The 11,755-nt window shown below is 42.1% G+C and overlaps 1 protein-coding gene across 2 annotated transcripts; it reads right to left on the reverse strand.

Annotated features, from left to right (window-relative positions):
* Window positions 1–1,661: 1,661 nt before the first annotated feature.
* dact2 (dishevelled-binding antagonist of beta-catenin 2) lies at window positions 1,662–7,857 on the reverse strand. Of its 2 annotated transcripts, none has more exons than XM_007579250.2 (4): window positions 7,532–7,857; window positions 5,438–5,501; window positions 3,994–4,281; window positions 1,662–3,849 (listed from the first exon to the last, which is right to left on the reverse strand). In XM_007579250.2, exons 1-4 carry the CDS (start codon window positions 7,769–7,771, stop codon window positions 2,012–2,014), a joined length of 2,430 nt encoding a protein of 809 aa, XP_007579312.1. In that variant the 5' UTR covers window positions 7,772–7,857; the 3' UTR covers window positions 1,662–2,011. The 2 variants fall into 2 exon arrangements, with proteins under 2 accessions (XP_007579312.1, XP_007579311.1); XM_007579249.2 differs by having other exon boundaries at window positions 5,369–5,501; window positions 7,532–7,856.
* Window positions 7,858–11,755: the final 3,898 nt, after the last annotated feature.

An 11,755-nucleotide genomic window follows, 5' to 3' on the forward strand; every position in this document is an offset into this window, starting at 1 on the left:
CCCCGTCTCTGAACGAATCATAATGGAAAGACGCCACGGCAGATTTTAGAAACAAGACTATTGGGCCACGTTGTGCAGCTGCCCCCCGTCTGAGCTTAATAATGAACAGCTTCTTATTGTCCGTCATCAACGGTGGTGAGTCTCTCCTGTGGTTCCCTTTTAGGTTTTTATATATATATATATATATAATAGTTCTGACAATCTATTAAAAAATGTAATCAGATTAATCACTCTGATTAATCACTAAGCTTCATTTTGTGAGCTTGAAATGTAAAAATGCACATTTTGAAAAAAAAACCTTTACAAAAATGTTTTATTGTCCCAAACTTTTGAAAGCATAGATAGAAAAAAGTAATAAATTTCTGCTAAAAACTTGGAAATTTTCAAAGATTTTCAACTTTTGAAACTCAGAACTTTCCAAGTTTTTTCTAGAAAATTTCTGAGAGTAATTCAAAAATTCTCAGCTTATTGTAGCACGTTTTTGACTTTCAGAGCTCAGAAATTTCCATGGTTTTTCTTCTAAATTTCTAAGATTAATCTCAAAATAGAAATAACTGTAAACTGGTTGTGTTTCAGTAGGAACGTCACAGTAGGTAACACGATTAATCCGCATTATGTAATATTAATGCTCTTTACATTAATCCCATGTATTACCGTTGACAGCCCTAATATGCACAAGTGTTTAATTAAACTAAAAACCAAATTCACAGCACAACATTTTGTCGTTTTGCTTTGACTTTTTTGTTTGTTTTTTGGTCTTGCTGGCAGTTTTTGTGCCCTCATGATGAAACGTTTGGACATCACTGCTTTGAACGACTGCAGAAAACTGTTTTATATCTCTTACCAAAATCAACATTATGACTGTTGCATAAAGTCATGTGTTATAACAATGATAACACATATTTGCATTTCCTAATGCAAACATTAACTGACATTAACTGCTCATATGTTGGTGAAAGGATAGAAAAAATCCTTAGCAGTGGGACCCTGGGTGGCAAACCATCAAGAAACGCAGCTCAGATGAATCATAAGGTTCAAATCAGATTCCAGCGTCAGTCATCCGCCTCCCTCTGTGAACGCTTCTTACGCTGCACATTCCCCTTTATCTTTAAACCCAAACCAAAAACAGAAAACTCTCTCATGTTGCAAATATTTTTTTCATTTCAGCATCTCTCTATATGCTCGCTGGCCCAACTTCAGCCCTCATCATGCTAATGTCTGTTTGTGAAACTCTTAAGGAGTGGGTGTGTTTTCAGTTTATTCTCTGTAAATGTTTGCCTGCAGGGAAATGAGGGAACCTGATGAGTTTCACCCTCTAATTAAACACGACTGTCTGGTCTGATTGTTGAAGCTGCGGCTTATTAAAACGAACGGCTGAGCTGAGTCAGGAAGCCAGATAAGGCGGGGGGCCATGAGAGCTATCTATGCTAAACTGGTCAATCTCAGCAGGATGTTTGTGAAGATTAGCAGGAGATTGCTTCCATTATGGCAGATAAATAGAAACCCAGAGGGGACAGAGTTAACCAGACGAGATCATTTTAGTCATGTTTATGAAGAAAACCTGCGGCATTAGCGCCAAGGCGACATCTTGATGTTTTTGTTAGCTTTGTAAACATACAGAAAAACTTGGATGATAATTCTCAGAGAAAACCGGCCCAGCATTAATTAAATATCAGTTTATTCTTATGAGTCAAACAACAATAATTGCAACATGTAAGGAAAATTAAAGCAGAACAGAAAACAGTTACTTGATAAAAGAAAATACAAAATATAGAAATGTGTTTGAACACTTGTAGCAACATAAGTCCTTTAGCAGGAAGTTTAATTGTGATTATAGTGTTATATATGCTTTCATACAATCTCCTTGTTTGTGTTTGATGAATGCAGTCCAGATTAAAGGTATTGTCCTAGAGACTTCATTAGATCTGGTTAAGCTATTTTTTAAAGCAGTTCCCACCACACAGAGGGGCTTTCCCAGGAGTCTTCATTCTTGCCGCAGGGCATCTTTTATCTAAACCAGGGTCATGACCTTCAGGGAGGCTGGCTGAAATCGCCGGATCTTCTTCTTCAGGGCTCGGGAAGCTTTGATGCGGCAGGCCGTAGGCTCGGGGCGCGGTGGGAGCTGTCGGAGGGGCTGCCCGGCTGCAGTGGGCCCCAGCGCTGCTTCGGCCCACACCATCCCACCCTCCGCCGCCTCGTTTATCTCCACCTGCTCCTCCTCATCCAGGGACAGGCTGCTGTCGGAGTCGGAGAAGGACTGGGAGCTCTGGCTGGACTCGCTGTCTCCGAAGCGGTTGGTGGTGTTGTCGCTCATCTCACCCTCGCTGCTTTCGGCGATGGTGGAGTGGAACAATGAGGCGCACTCGGCTGAGTACTCAGACTCACATCTGGGTGGGTAGAGGCTGGTCATGTGGAAGGGCGCTGGAGGATACCTGGCATTAAGACTTTGGAGGAAAGAGTTGGAGGACATGGAGAAGTGGAAAGGGTGTGAAGGTCCGATCCATTGACCTGGCTTAAGACTCCGGACCATCTGCATGCTCTCCTTTGACCTCTGGTGCTGAAGAAAGGGTGCCTGGTAAATGTCCACATCAGATTGCCATTTGGGGGTTGCCTGTCTCCTTCTTCGTTGTTCAACTGGATGCTCGTACTCCATGGACTGTGGTCTACGGTTCTTGCTGAGCTTTGATGAAGCGGGGACTGGATGTGGTTTAGGGTGGCCCTTCTGGGTGATTCTGACTCCAGGACCGTAGAGACTGGACTCGGAGCTGGACCGCTGTCTGTGTTCGTGTGTTTGCCAGGCGCTACCTTTCTCACTGACTTTCCCCTTTCCTGATCTCCTCTGCTCCCCTCTGGCTCCAAAGCCGACCTCTTTGGTTCTTTCACCGGATGAGAAGCTGTGTTGCTGTCTCAACGCTCGGGGCTTGTCTGAACTTTTTCGTTTGAGTTTCACAGCCTTGGTTTTGCGGTCCGCTTGTCTAACCTTGACCCTCTGTGAGGAGGCAGGCACAAACTTGGCATGGACAAACTCAGGAGAGTTTGTATGACTGCTCTGGACCTCAAAGCCTGGACTCTCTGTGCTTGACGTTTGAGGAACAGCCGGTCTTTGCCAGTGACTCTTCCTCATCTCTGTCTCACCACAGTTTTTATCAGAATGATTCCTTAGCAAGCCTGCGTTTTCTGTTTTGGGTTTGTCGTTCTTCGTTAGGGTTGAGTGTGAAGCTTCATCAGAACTGTACTCCTTCATGACAGCACGATAGGAATACCTGCATTGAATTTCTGGGCCTCTCAGTGACTCGTGGCTCTTCCTATCATTCAGCTCTTGGTTGGAGGATACAGTACGGTTCCTGTTCTGCTCACCGTTCACTGGAAGATTTTGGTTTTTAGCTTGAGGAGGAATTAAACTGTACTCATGTTTTTGAGACACTTCAAAAGACACATTTATATTTTCAGCTGGCTTCCTCTGATTGATGTCTTGTATCTCCACTGTCTCTGCACTTGCATTAATTTGGCTTTTGCTCAAGGTGCGCTGGAGGAGCTTGTCAATGTAGCCCAGGCTCTTGTTTTTGTAACCCATTTGGAGAGAGTCGTAGCAATTTGATGAGGCTCCTTGCCCCTCTTGGAAAACCAATTTCCCGTCTTCACCCCCCTGGAAGAAGATTGGGCTCTGGAGAGCCACAGCATGCAGAGGACTGGGGTATGGGTAAATTTCAGTGCCACCACAGGACTCCAGATGACGCTGGAATTTGGGATCCACAGGGGAGATCTTCTGTTTCGGACACACTGGGAGTTTCTTTGCATCTGCAGACCTGAAGCAGCCCAATCCTTGAGCCATGATTCTTTCAAGATCTCCTGATGCAGACAAAAACAGTCATCAACTTTTGACTCCACTGATGGAAACTGTTATTAGGCAGCAAAATATGTGTTGAGCTGCTGAGCAAAAACAAGCCATTACAACAGCAGAGGCTGTCTGAAATAAAATGAAGATGTTATTACCTGTTGACACCGGTCTCGGCCGTGTCTGATAATCTGTGCCTATGGCGCTGGCTCGGATTCTGCTGCTGCCAAGATGGAGGCCTGTGGTCCGTGGAGGGTTGGGCTGGCCAGGGCTCTCATCAACAGAGCGGCGGTGGAAAACATCAACCTGTGGTGGGGGGCTAACGTGGCAGCCGGTTGGGCTCAGGGGAATGAGGCTGGTCTGGGAGGATGACAGGCACTCGCTGTAAACAGATGTGCAGGAGTTGGACCGGGAGCAAGAGCCGCCGTCGCTGAGCTCATAGAAACCTGGGAGAGCAGGAATCAATCCAGGTCAGTACGCATGCTCCGGCTAACTGCAGCAACATCACACCGTTCCTGTGGCTGAAAGACTTTTCAATGAGAAAGTGCCAGAGAGTCCAGTCGCAAAAGCACAAACAGTCATGTGTGGAAACGAAAGACACAACATCCATCACTGCTACAGCTGCCTAGCAACAACCTGCAGAGTGTAAAGCAGCAGACTGCAGGCTAGCCTCCAAGCTAATTAATCTGCTAATATCAACTTGTTATTCGCTCAGTGTTATGCTACAAAAGCATAACACTTAATTCCAAACCAAACTACTACACTGGCTTTCATTCTATATTTTTGCTTAAGCCGATGCATCATAATCAATAAATACTATAGATATCATATTGTTGTAACTGTAATCATTTATATATTTTTCAAGCAGCAATTGGAATTGTTTTGTGGATTAAACAAAATCAGTTAGATCATGTTACACATTTCTGCTTTAAATGGAAGAAAATAAGCCATTATTTTTAAAGGAACAAACATATTGTAAGATACTGATCATAAGAGGCGCAGTAACATTATCTGGAGCATTTAGCAAACATTTAACATTTTTTATAGACAGACTTAAGCAAAGATATAGAATAAACTCCCTTTCAAAATAAAGTAGGTTTCAAGTTATTATTGCACAGAACATTGTTTGTTCTGCTCTCTGTAGGAAAACAGAAGTAAGATAAGATGGTGCTAGCAGGCTAATGGTTGGGTTAGCGGCTCATCCAGCTAGCCTGCAGTCTGCTGCTTTACAGCCGGCAGCGACCCAAACAGTGTTGGCTTAGTATAATCGGTGCAGAGCTGATATAGTTTAATAAAGGAAAACTCTCTCAATCAGCTGACTGGATTAGCAATAGCTAAATTTCTCCATACAGCTGGAGAAAATTTTGTTAACACCATGCCTTTCTATTGTAAACTTATGAAAAAGAGATGACAAATCAGTTTTGAAACCGCACCCCTCACTGGGACCAGCCCGTCACATACAGACAATCTGTATGTGAAATTGTCTGGTTGTACTCTGAAACATGAACCACACATGGCTGCCTGCCTACACACCTGAGCTGGGCCTGCTGTCACTCTCCAGCTGATCAGTGGAGGCCTTGCTCACATCCAACTTCAACTCACTGATCTGCTGGTCCAGCTGCTGCAGGTGAGTCTTCAGGCCAACATCCTGCTTCCGTAGACGAGACTGAAAAACGATGGCCAAACAAAAAATGCACAAAGCTGTCAGTTTAAAAGAAGACAGAGTGATGCAGCAAACAGACAGCAGGACGTAAAAAAAGGATGTTTTTCTAAACAGAGTTTCTGTTGTAAGTTATGCAGAACAAGCCCAGAAGTACACAATATATCAAACCACAACCATCCTCACAATATCAATATGTGAGTCACAATGTCAATATCAATATTTGGTAAGGTCTGACATTTCAGGGGCATTCACTCATGCCCTCCATCCCTGGTAATACATTTACTAAAAAAGGAAAAAAGAAGGTGAAATGTTGCCTTTTTAAAATCAATATTGCTTTTGCCATGTAAACAATGACTGAAACTGCATGTTTTCTTACTATGGTACAAAGTATAAACATGAAAGTACACACAGAACAATTTTCTTTGAGGAAAAACATTTTTACTTTGAAGGAAGAAGCTCTGATATCCAGGTACCACGGAGGTAACTGGGCTGGATTTAATGGCTCTCTGAAGAATTTTTACAATAAAAATCCAACTTTGGTTATTTTTGTTCATTTTGTACCTGATCTATTTGAGTACATATTAGGACTTTTCATACTAAGAACTTGGATATTGCAATATTTTATGACAGCCAAACATCCCAAATAAGCTTAACAACCAAAATAAAAAATAAAAAGTTTTTGGAAAAAAAAATTGGTGTGTAATTTTAGCATTTTGTTTATAATTTACTTTCATAACATAAAAGTTAACAGCCTGGCATCAAATAGTTTGGTGTATATTTATGTAACAGTTTGTTTGCGGGTATAAACCAGCATTAGGTAAGAAGATAATTTCTCTGACTTTTAAAGAATCAAACACTGTTGCTACAGGTTTGTGAAAAATGTAATGAGTGACGATACAAACCATCCAAAGTGCAAATAAGTTGTTTTTATTGCAGTTTTTGGATGCCATGTTGGATTTTAAGGGAACTTCTTGGGAACTTTCTGTTAATTTTCCAACTTTAAACTAACCGACTTTTAACGTCACCTCCTTCATCAGTCAAACTGTACCAACTCCCGCTGTAGTAATAGGATTTCAAAATGTCAGCACTGCTTCCAGGAAAACCTGGAACTGACTGAGGTGTTACTTGTTCTGAAAAGTTGGAGGACCACTGCTCTGATGTACCGCTGTGGAGAAACTAAAGCGCCTCAGCTGTAGCTGATGATTAACCCCAGCAGGACATGGGGGAGCCTGGAAGAAGCAGTGGTGGGTAACTCATTCCCCCCCACAGCGAAGGCCTGGCCATTGTGTAAACTACCAGCAGAGGAAAAGCTTGGGGGTTGGGATTAGGAACTGTAACTGCAGAGCTTAAAGCTCCATCTCTGGCTCACTTCCTGTAATTTACACTACTTGTTTATGTTTTTTTAATCTGCAGATTAGGTTGGATCAGTTGAATCTGCAGATGGGGGGAAATCAGTTTGCACAAATTTGAACCTTATGTTGCCTGTGCACGCCGTGACACATCCTTTGATGCATCTGCCCAGTTCTACCCTAGATGTCAAGCATAGCACATTAATCCCTGCACTTCCCCTCGATGATTTTACCAGCAGGCTGCGTGGAAAAAGCTTGTCACGGAAAACTAAACAGAGCCAGCTGTCTGCGGCGCTCAGGGGGCCTCTGAGGGATGAGACTCTCCCCTCATTCACAGCAGAAAAAAAAGAAAGAAAAAATCCGTTTGTTTTTATTCCCTGGCATTTAGTGGTTAATGATTGAGGCTTGCCCTCGCGCACTGAGCGCGCGTGCACGCAGCAACAATTAAAAAGTCCTCTGGGGGCCTGCAATGAACCTTGATTTATGACATCCATCCTGCTTCCGACCCCCAGCTGAGAGCGTAACAGTCGTCCTGGTAATGATTGCAGGCTGAGTGCGCATGAGCATCAGCTGACAAATAAACTACCCTGGATTTTCTCCCTTGTTTTTTTAGTGACCAGTAGGTTATTTAAAACACAAAGCGCTTTATTTGAGCGTTTTCCAGACAGAAGCTGAACTTCCTACCAGCTGTTGCTTCAGCGCGGTCAGGGTCGCCTCCAGCCGCTGCTCCTCAGCCTCCTCCGGGTCAGCGTGCAGCGCGCTGACCGGCTCCTCCCGGTCCAGCTGCAGAGCCCAGCTCACCATGTCTCCGTGCCGGTCCCGGAGCAGCCGCAGCTCCTGCAGCCCGGCCAGCGCAGCCTGCAGCCGCTCCCGCACCCTGCCGCGGTCCACCGTGCCCGCGGAAGAGCCCTTCCTGGTCAGCATGCTCTCACACAAAGATCCGCTCTGAGCTGGAAAACCGCAGCTCTCGCCTTGCTGCAGCCGATCTCCACCAGTTTAGGTTTTAAACTACCTGTTAGAATAAAAACTGAGCGCAGAGGAGAGTGTAAGCTCCTCCCACAGAGCGAAGGCCCCGCCTCCTCCTCCTCCTCCTCCTTCTCCTCCCTGGGTTTCCAGTGAACATCTGGTCCTAATTTTACCTCGACTCATTCAGGTCACCTATGTAAATCAATCCGTCTAACTAGAAAATTCAGTTATCATGTTTCCCTTCATTTGTCTGCTTGTTATTTCTCTACATTTAATGAAACTCTGTGTAGATATAAATTACTGAACATGAATAAGTTGAGCAATGTTTTCTCACCAACCAAAACAAAACACAACAGGCTGGTTTTATCAGCACATCTGAAGCAATCCTCTCCGCTTTTCCAAGCAGGAAAACAGGCTGCGTGGATTTAATAAATGCCTCTAAATAATATTTCAACTTGTTTCTTTTACTTTCCTCTTTAAAAAGATGCATGTATAATTCATAAGTAATATTGTCGAACAGGTTTCAGATGTCGGAGGAAACATTTAACACAGAAAGACCAAAGCGACGCGCCGCCGCTGTTCCACAGATAAACAGATAAATGTCTCCCCCTGGTGGCCGTAAGGAATACAACAGTTTGTTGTTTTTCAGCGTCTTTTAAAAGTGCATAACCACAAAACCACAACCGCAAACTTTAATGTACTTATTCCGATGCGTGTGGACAAAACAAAGTAATACATAATTGTAAAGTAAAAGAGTATTTTTTTTATCTGCATACATGTGAAAAGTCTGATTCTAATGTTCATCATTTTCTGCTAAAAAGCTCACACTCTGTCACTTGCCAAAGATTCTCAGTTGAATTGAGGTCTGAACTTTGACTGAGCCACTCAAAAGCCTTGATCTAAATCAGCTCATAGTGCTGCAACTTAAGAATAATGTATTTTTTCCCACCAGAATGATATTTTCTTCTTAAAATGGAAAGTACTGCAAACTATACAAAGTACTTATCTCTTACTAACTACATTTAATTTAAATTTTATGTTAAATAGGACAACAATCATCCGGGGATCTTCATTAAACTTCGCTAAAATAGCAGGCTATTTATAAAATGGGACCATTGTCCTCTTCTTCCTGCTCATCCATGCCCTAGTCTCTAAATGGTTTTTATATTATTTTACTGAAGCACACTATATCTTTATTTATTTTTTGTCTCTAAAGTGCCCGTTACTGAACAGTAGATGGACAGGAAATAGGTAGAAAGACGTGCAACAAACGACCTAAGACTGAGACTCAATCCCAGAACAACTTCATTGAGGACAGCAGCCTCTGCACATGGTGCTCGCACTGTAACACAATTAAAAAAATATGCACAATAAAAATGCTGTAAATGTGCCAAAAACATCTGGAGCATCTAGATTTTCAGATGTTTTAACTTGCGAACCTTGTCTGAAGTTTTTATTTTGCTTTATTCTATTTAGGATGTGTCCAAATTATGACATTTAGGTCAAATTTTTCTGTGCAGCAAAATATTAGATGTTTGTAGCCAAAAAACACTGTGACTCACAGGTGTGTGTGTTTCATACCTATATCTGTTTCTATCTGCAGAGGAAGAATCAAAATACCTGGAAAGATGAACACACTCCAGGGGCAGATAAGGTGATTCAGGTATTTAAAATTCACGGATTATCTTCTTTTATGGGATTATGAGGATTACACGGAGAGCTGAATTTATCTCAGTGATGCAATGTGGGAAATATTTCTGGAATTAACAGATTCTGTGCTTTAAAATAAAAAAAAAACACACAATCAGAGAAATCAGTGAGTGACTGATTGTAATCTACAAACCACCAAACATTTCTTGCTGGGTTATTGGTGGAAAAATCTTTATTTCATGATAATTATTTTTTAACGTAACTTTAAGAGTTTTTGTGGTGAAATTACAGCATCATAAAAACAAAATTCTGCTACGCGATGCTGTGAGGATTTGGTTTTTCTGTGTTTTTCTAGGTTTCTGTGTCCAGTTGTGTCTTCTGTTGTCCCCTGATCGTCCCCAGCTGTCCCTCATTTCCCTCATTTCCCCTGATTACCTTCCTTGTGTATTTAATCCCACCTTTGTTCGCGGCTCCTTGTCGGGTCCTTGTGTGTCTATGCAGGCATCTGTTGTTGTGCTACCGGAGCTACCAGTGTGTTTGAGTTCTTAGCCTCATTGTTCACCTGAGAATTACAATTAATATTTATATCACCATCTATCATTTATGACAGATTACAATGTAAAGCAATGAAATTGACGGTAAACATAAGAGAATAAAAACAAGTCACATCTGTAAGAAAAAAATATTCAAGGCACTGCTTGGTTCTTCTTGATGACTTTGACTAAAATTGCTAAAGTATTTATGAATGCAGGCTTTAGCAGTTTTTTTTTCATTTTCATTTAATAATTTTATTGAAGTTTTATAGCAGAATGACAGTAAAAATACCAGGAATATACTTTTTAGATTCGTTTTTCTTTATTAAGCATAATTTTCCACAAAAATCAAGATCCCATAGAAGAAAATGTACCCATAATTTTATGGGTTTTTTAGTTTAAAGCATAGAAATATAAGTAAGACTTTAGTTTTTCTAAAAGAACACATTTTTTTTACTGTATCAAAAAGTACAAGTTGTCATTTTAGAAATGTCCAAACAATTGTCTGTAACTACTGAGACCAAAAATGACTTTGTGTTGTAAGCATTGCAGACACTAGAGGGCAGTATCACTCCGTTTCTGAGTCCTCTGACATTTCTCCCCAACATTTGATAAATATGCTGATGGCAAATTTGACCAGTAGACGCAGAATACAAGCAACCCACTCCTTTACATTTCAAGATAAAGATCTAAATCATTCCTGACTGCGCCCACACTTCGCTGAGGCCTTTCATCATGAGGCTCAGGTTATGCTTAGCACACACTAGCATTGTGAAAGTTTGACTACTCAATGCGGTGGTGCATTGTGACGCCTGGATGTCCCTCTGCCCCCATCCTCTTCAAAGATCTTCCCTTAGAGTGACATCAGCTGAGGCGGCGCTCCCAAACGTGTCCTCCCGTCACAATCAAGAGTTTGGTAAAAAAAAAAAACAATCTAAACATCTCGGTCTGGTGCGTGGGTTTCTCTTTACGCAGCTTCTTCTTTGTGTTCTCTTTTTCCATCCACTTAAATCAGACAGTTTGTGATAACCAAACAAAAGACACGAAGGAAGGGATCCGTTTCACTGCGTCCAGCGGTGGAAGGAGCGGTTGTATGATCTCAGGTAGACAGAAGCAGAACAATGGTGAGATGCTGCCACAAACAGGATGCAAGGGGCCGCACGTCACAGGGGTAAACACCAGCTGCTGTCATATGTGGGATTGTGTAAGTGTCTGAGAGGAGGAGCGGGGCAGCCGACCCATTGTTAGTTCAGCGCCGATGGAAAAACACACACACAACACAAAAAACGAGATTGATGTGTGGCATTTAGGGATTCTGACTTCAAAGGACGATCTGATATCATATAAAAATAAAACCCTTGCTGATGTTTGGTTGAAAAGAAGTCAAATTCCAGTGCAGAATGTCGCAGGTTGTGAGTTATTTCAGAACCACTTTGCCTCTCTGTTTGTGTTTTTTGAGGATTTCCATTCAGGGTAAAAGCGTTCCTTGTTTTTTTTATCTGCAGCTTCTGACAGACAAAAACGGCAATCATTCAAAAAGTGGAAGTATTTGAACGACCTATTTTATGTCCAAAATTCTTCATATCTAACTCAGAAGTCGTGCATGGACTGCTTTGGAACTCATTGCTCCTAAAGGCCTGAAAGAGTGAGGCGAAGTGACATTTGTTTTCCCGTTTCTTTGGTTCATTTGCAACTAAACGGCTGTCAAAGCTGCATCCAAGAAACACAAGCCTTTACTACTCTTCTGACTTTGACTGAT

Source organism: Poecilia formosa, unplaced genomic scaffold (genome assembly GCF_000485575.1).
Source record: "Poecilia formosa unplaced genomic scaffold, Poecilia_formosa-5.1.2 Scaffold513, whole genome shotgun sequence".
NCBI classification, from domain to species: Eukaryota; Metazoa; Chordata; class Actinopteri; order Cyprinodontiformes; family Poeciliidae; genus Poecilia; species Poecilia formosa.

Coding starts and splice junctions, on each gene's coding strand:
- dact2 (XM_007579249.2), bottom strand. CDS start 7,771: ATGCTGACCAGGAAGGGCTCTTCCGCGGGCACGGTGGACCGCGGCAGG. Junction 4,282..5,368: donor TGACAGCAGGCCCAGCTCAG/GTGTGTAGGCAG, acceptor CTGCTCTCCCAG/GTTTCTATGAGCTCAGCGAC. Junction 3,850..3,993: donor GCCGAGACCGGTGTCAACAG/GTAATAACATCT, acceptor TGTCTGCATCAG/GAGATCTTGAAAGAATCATG.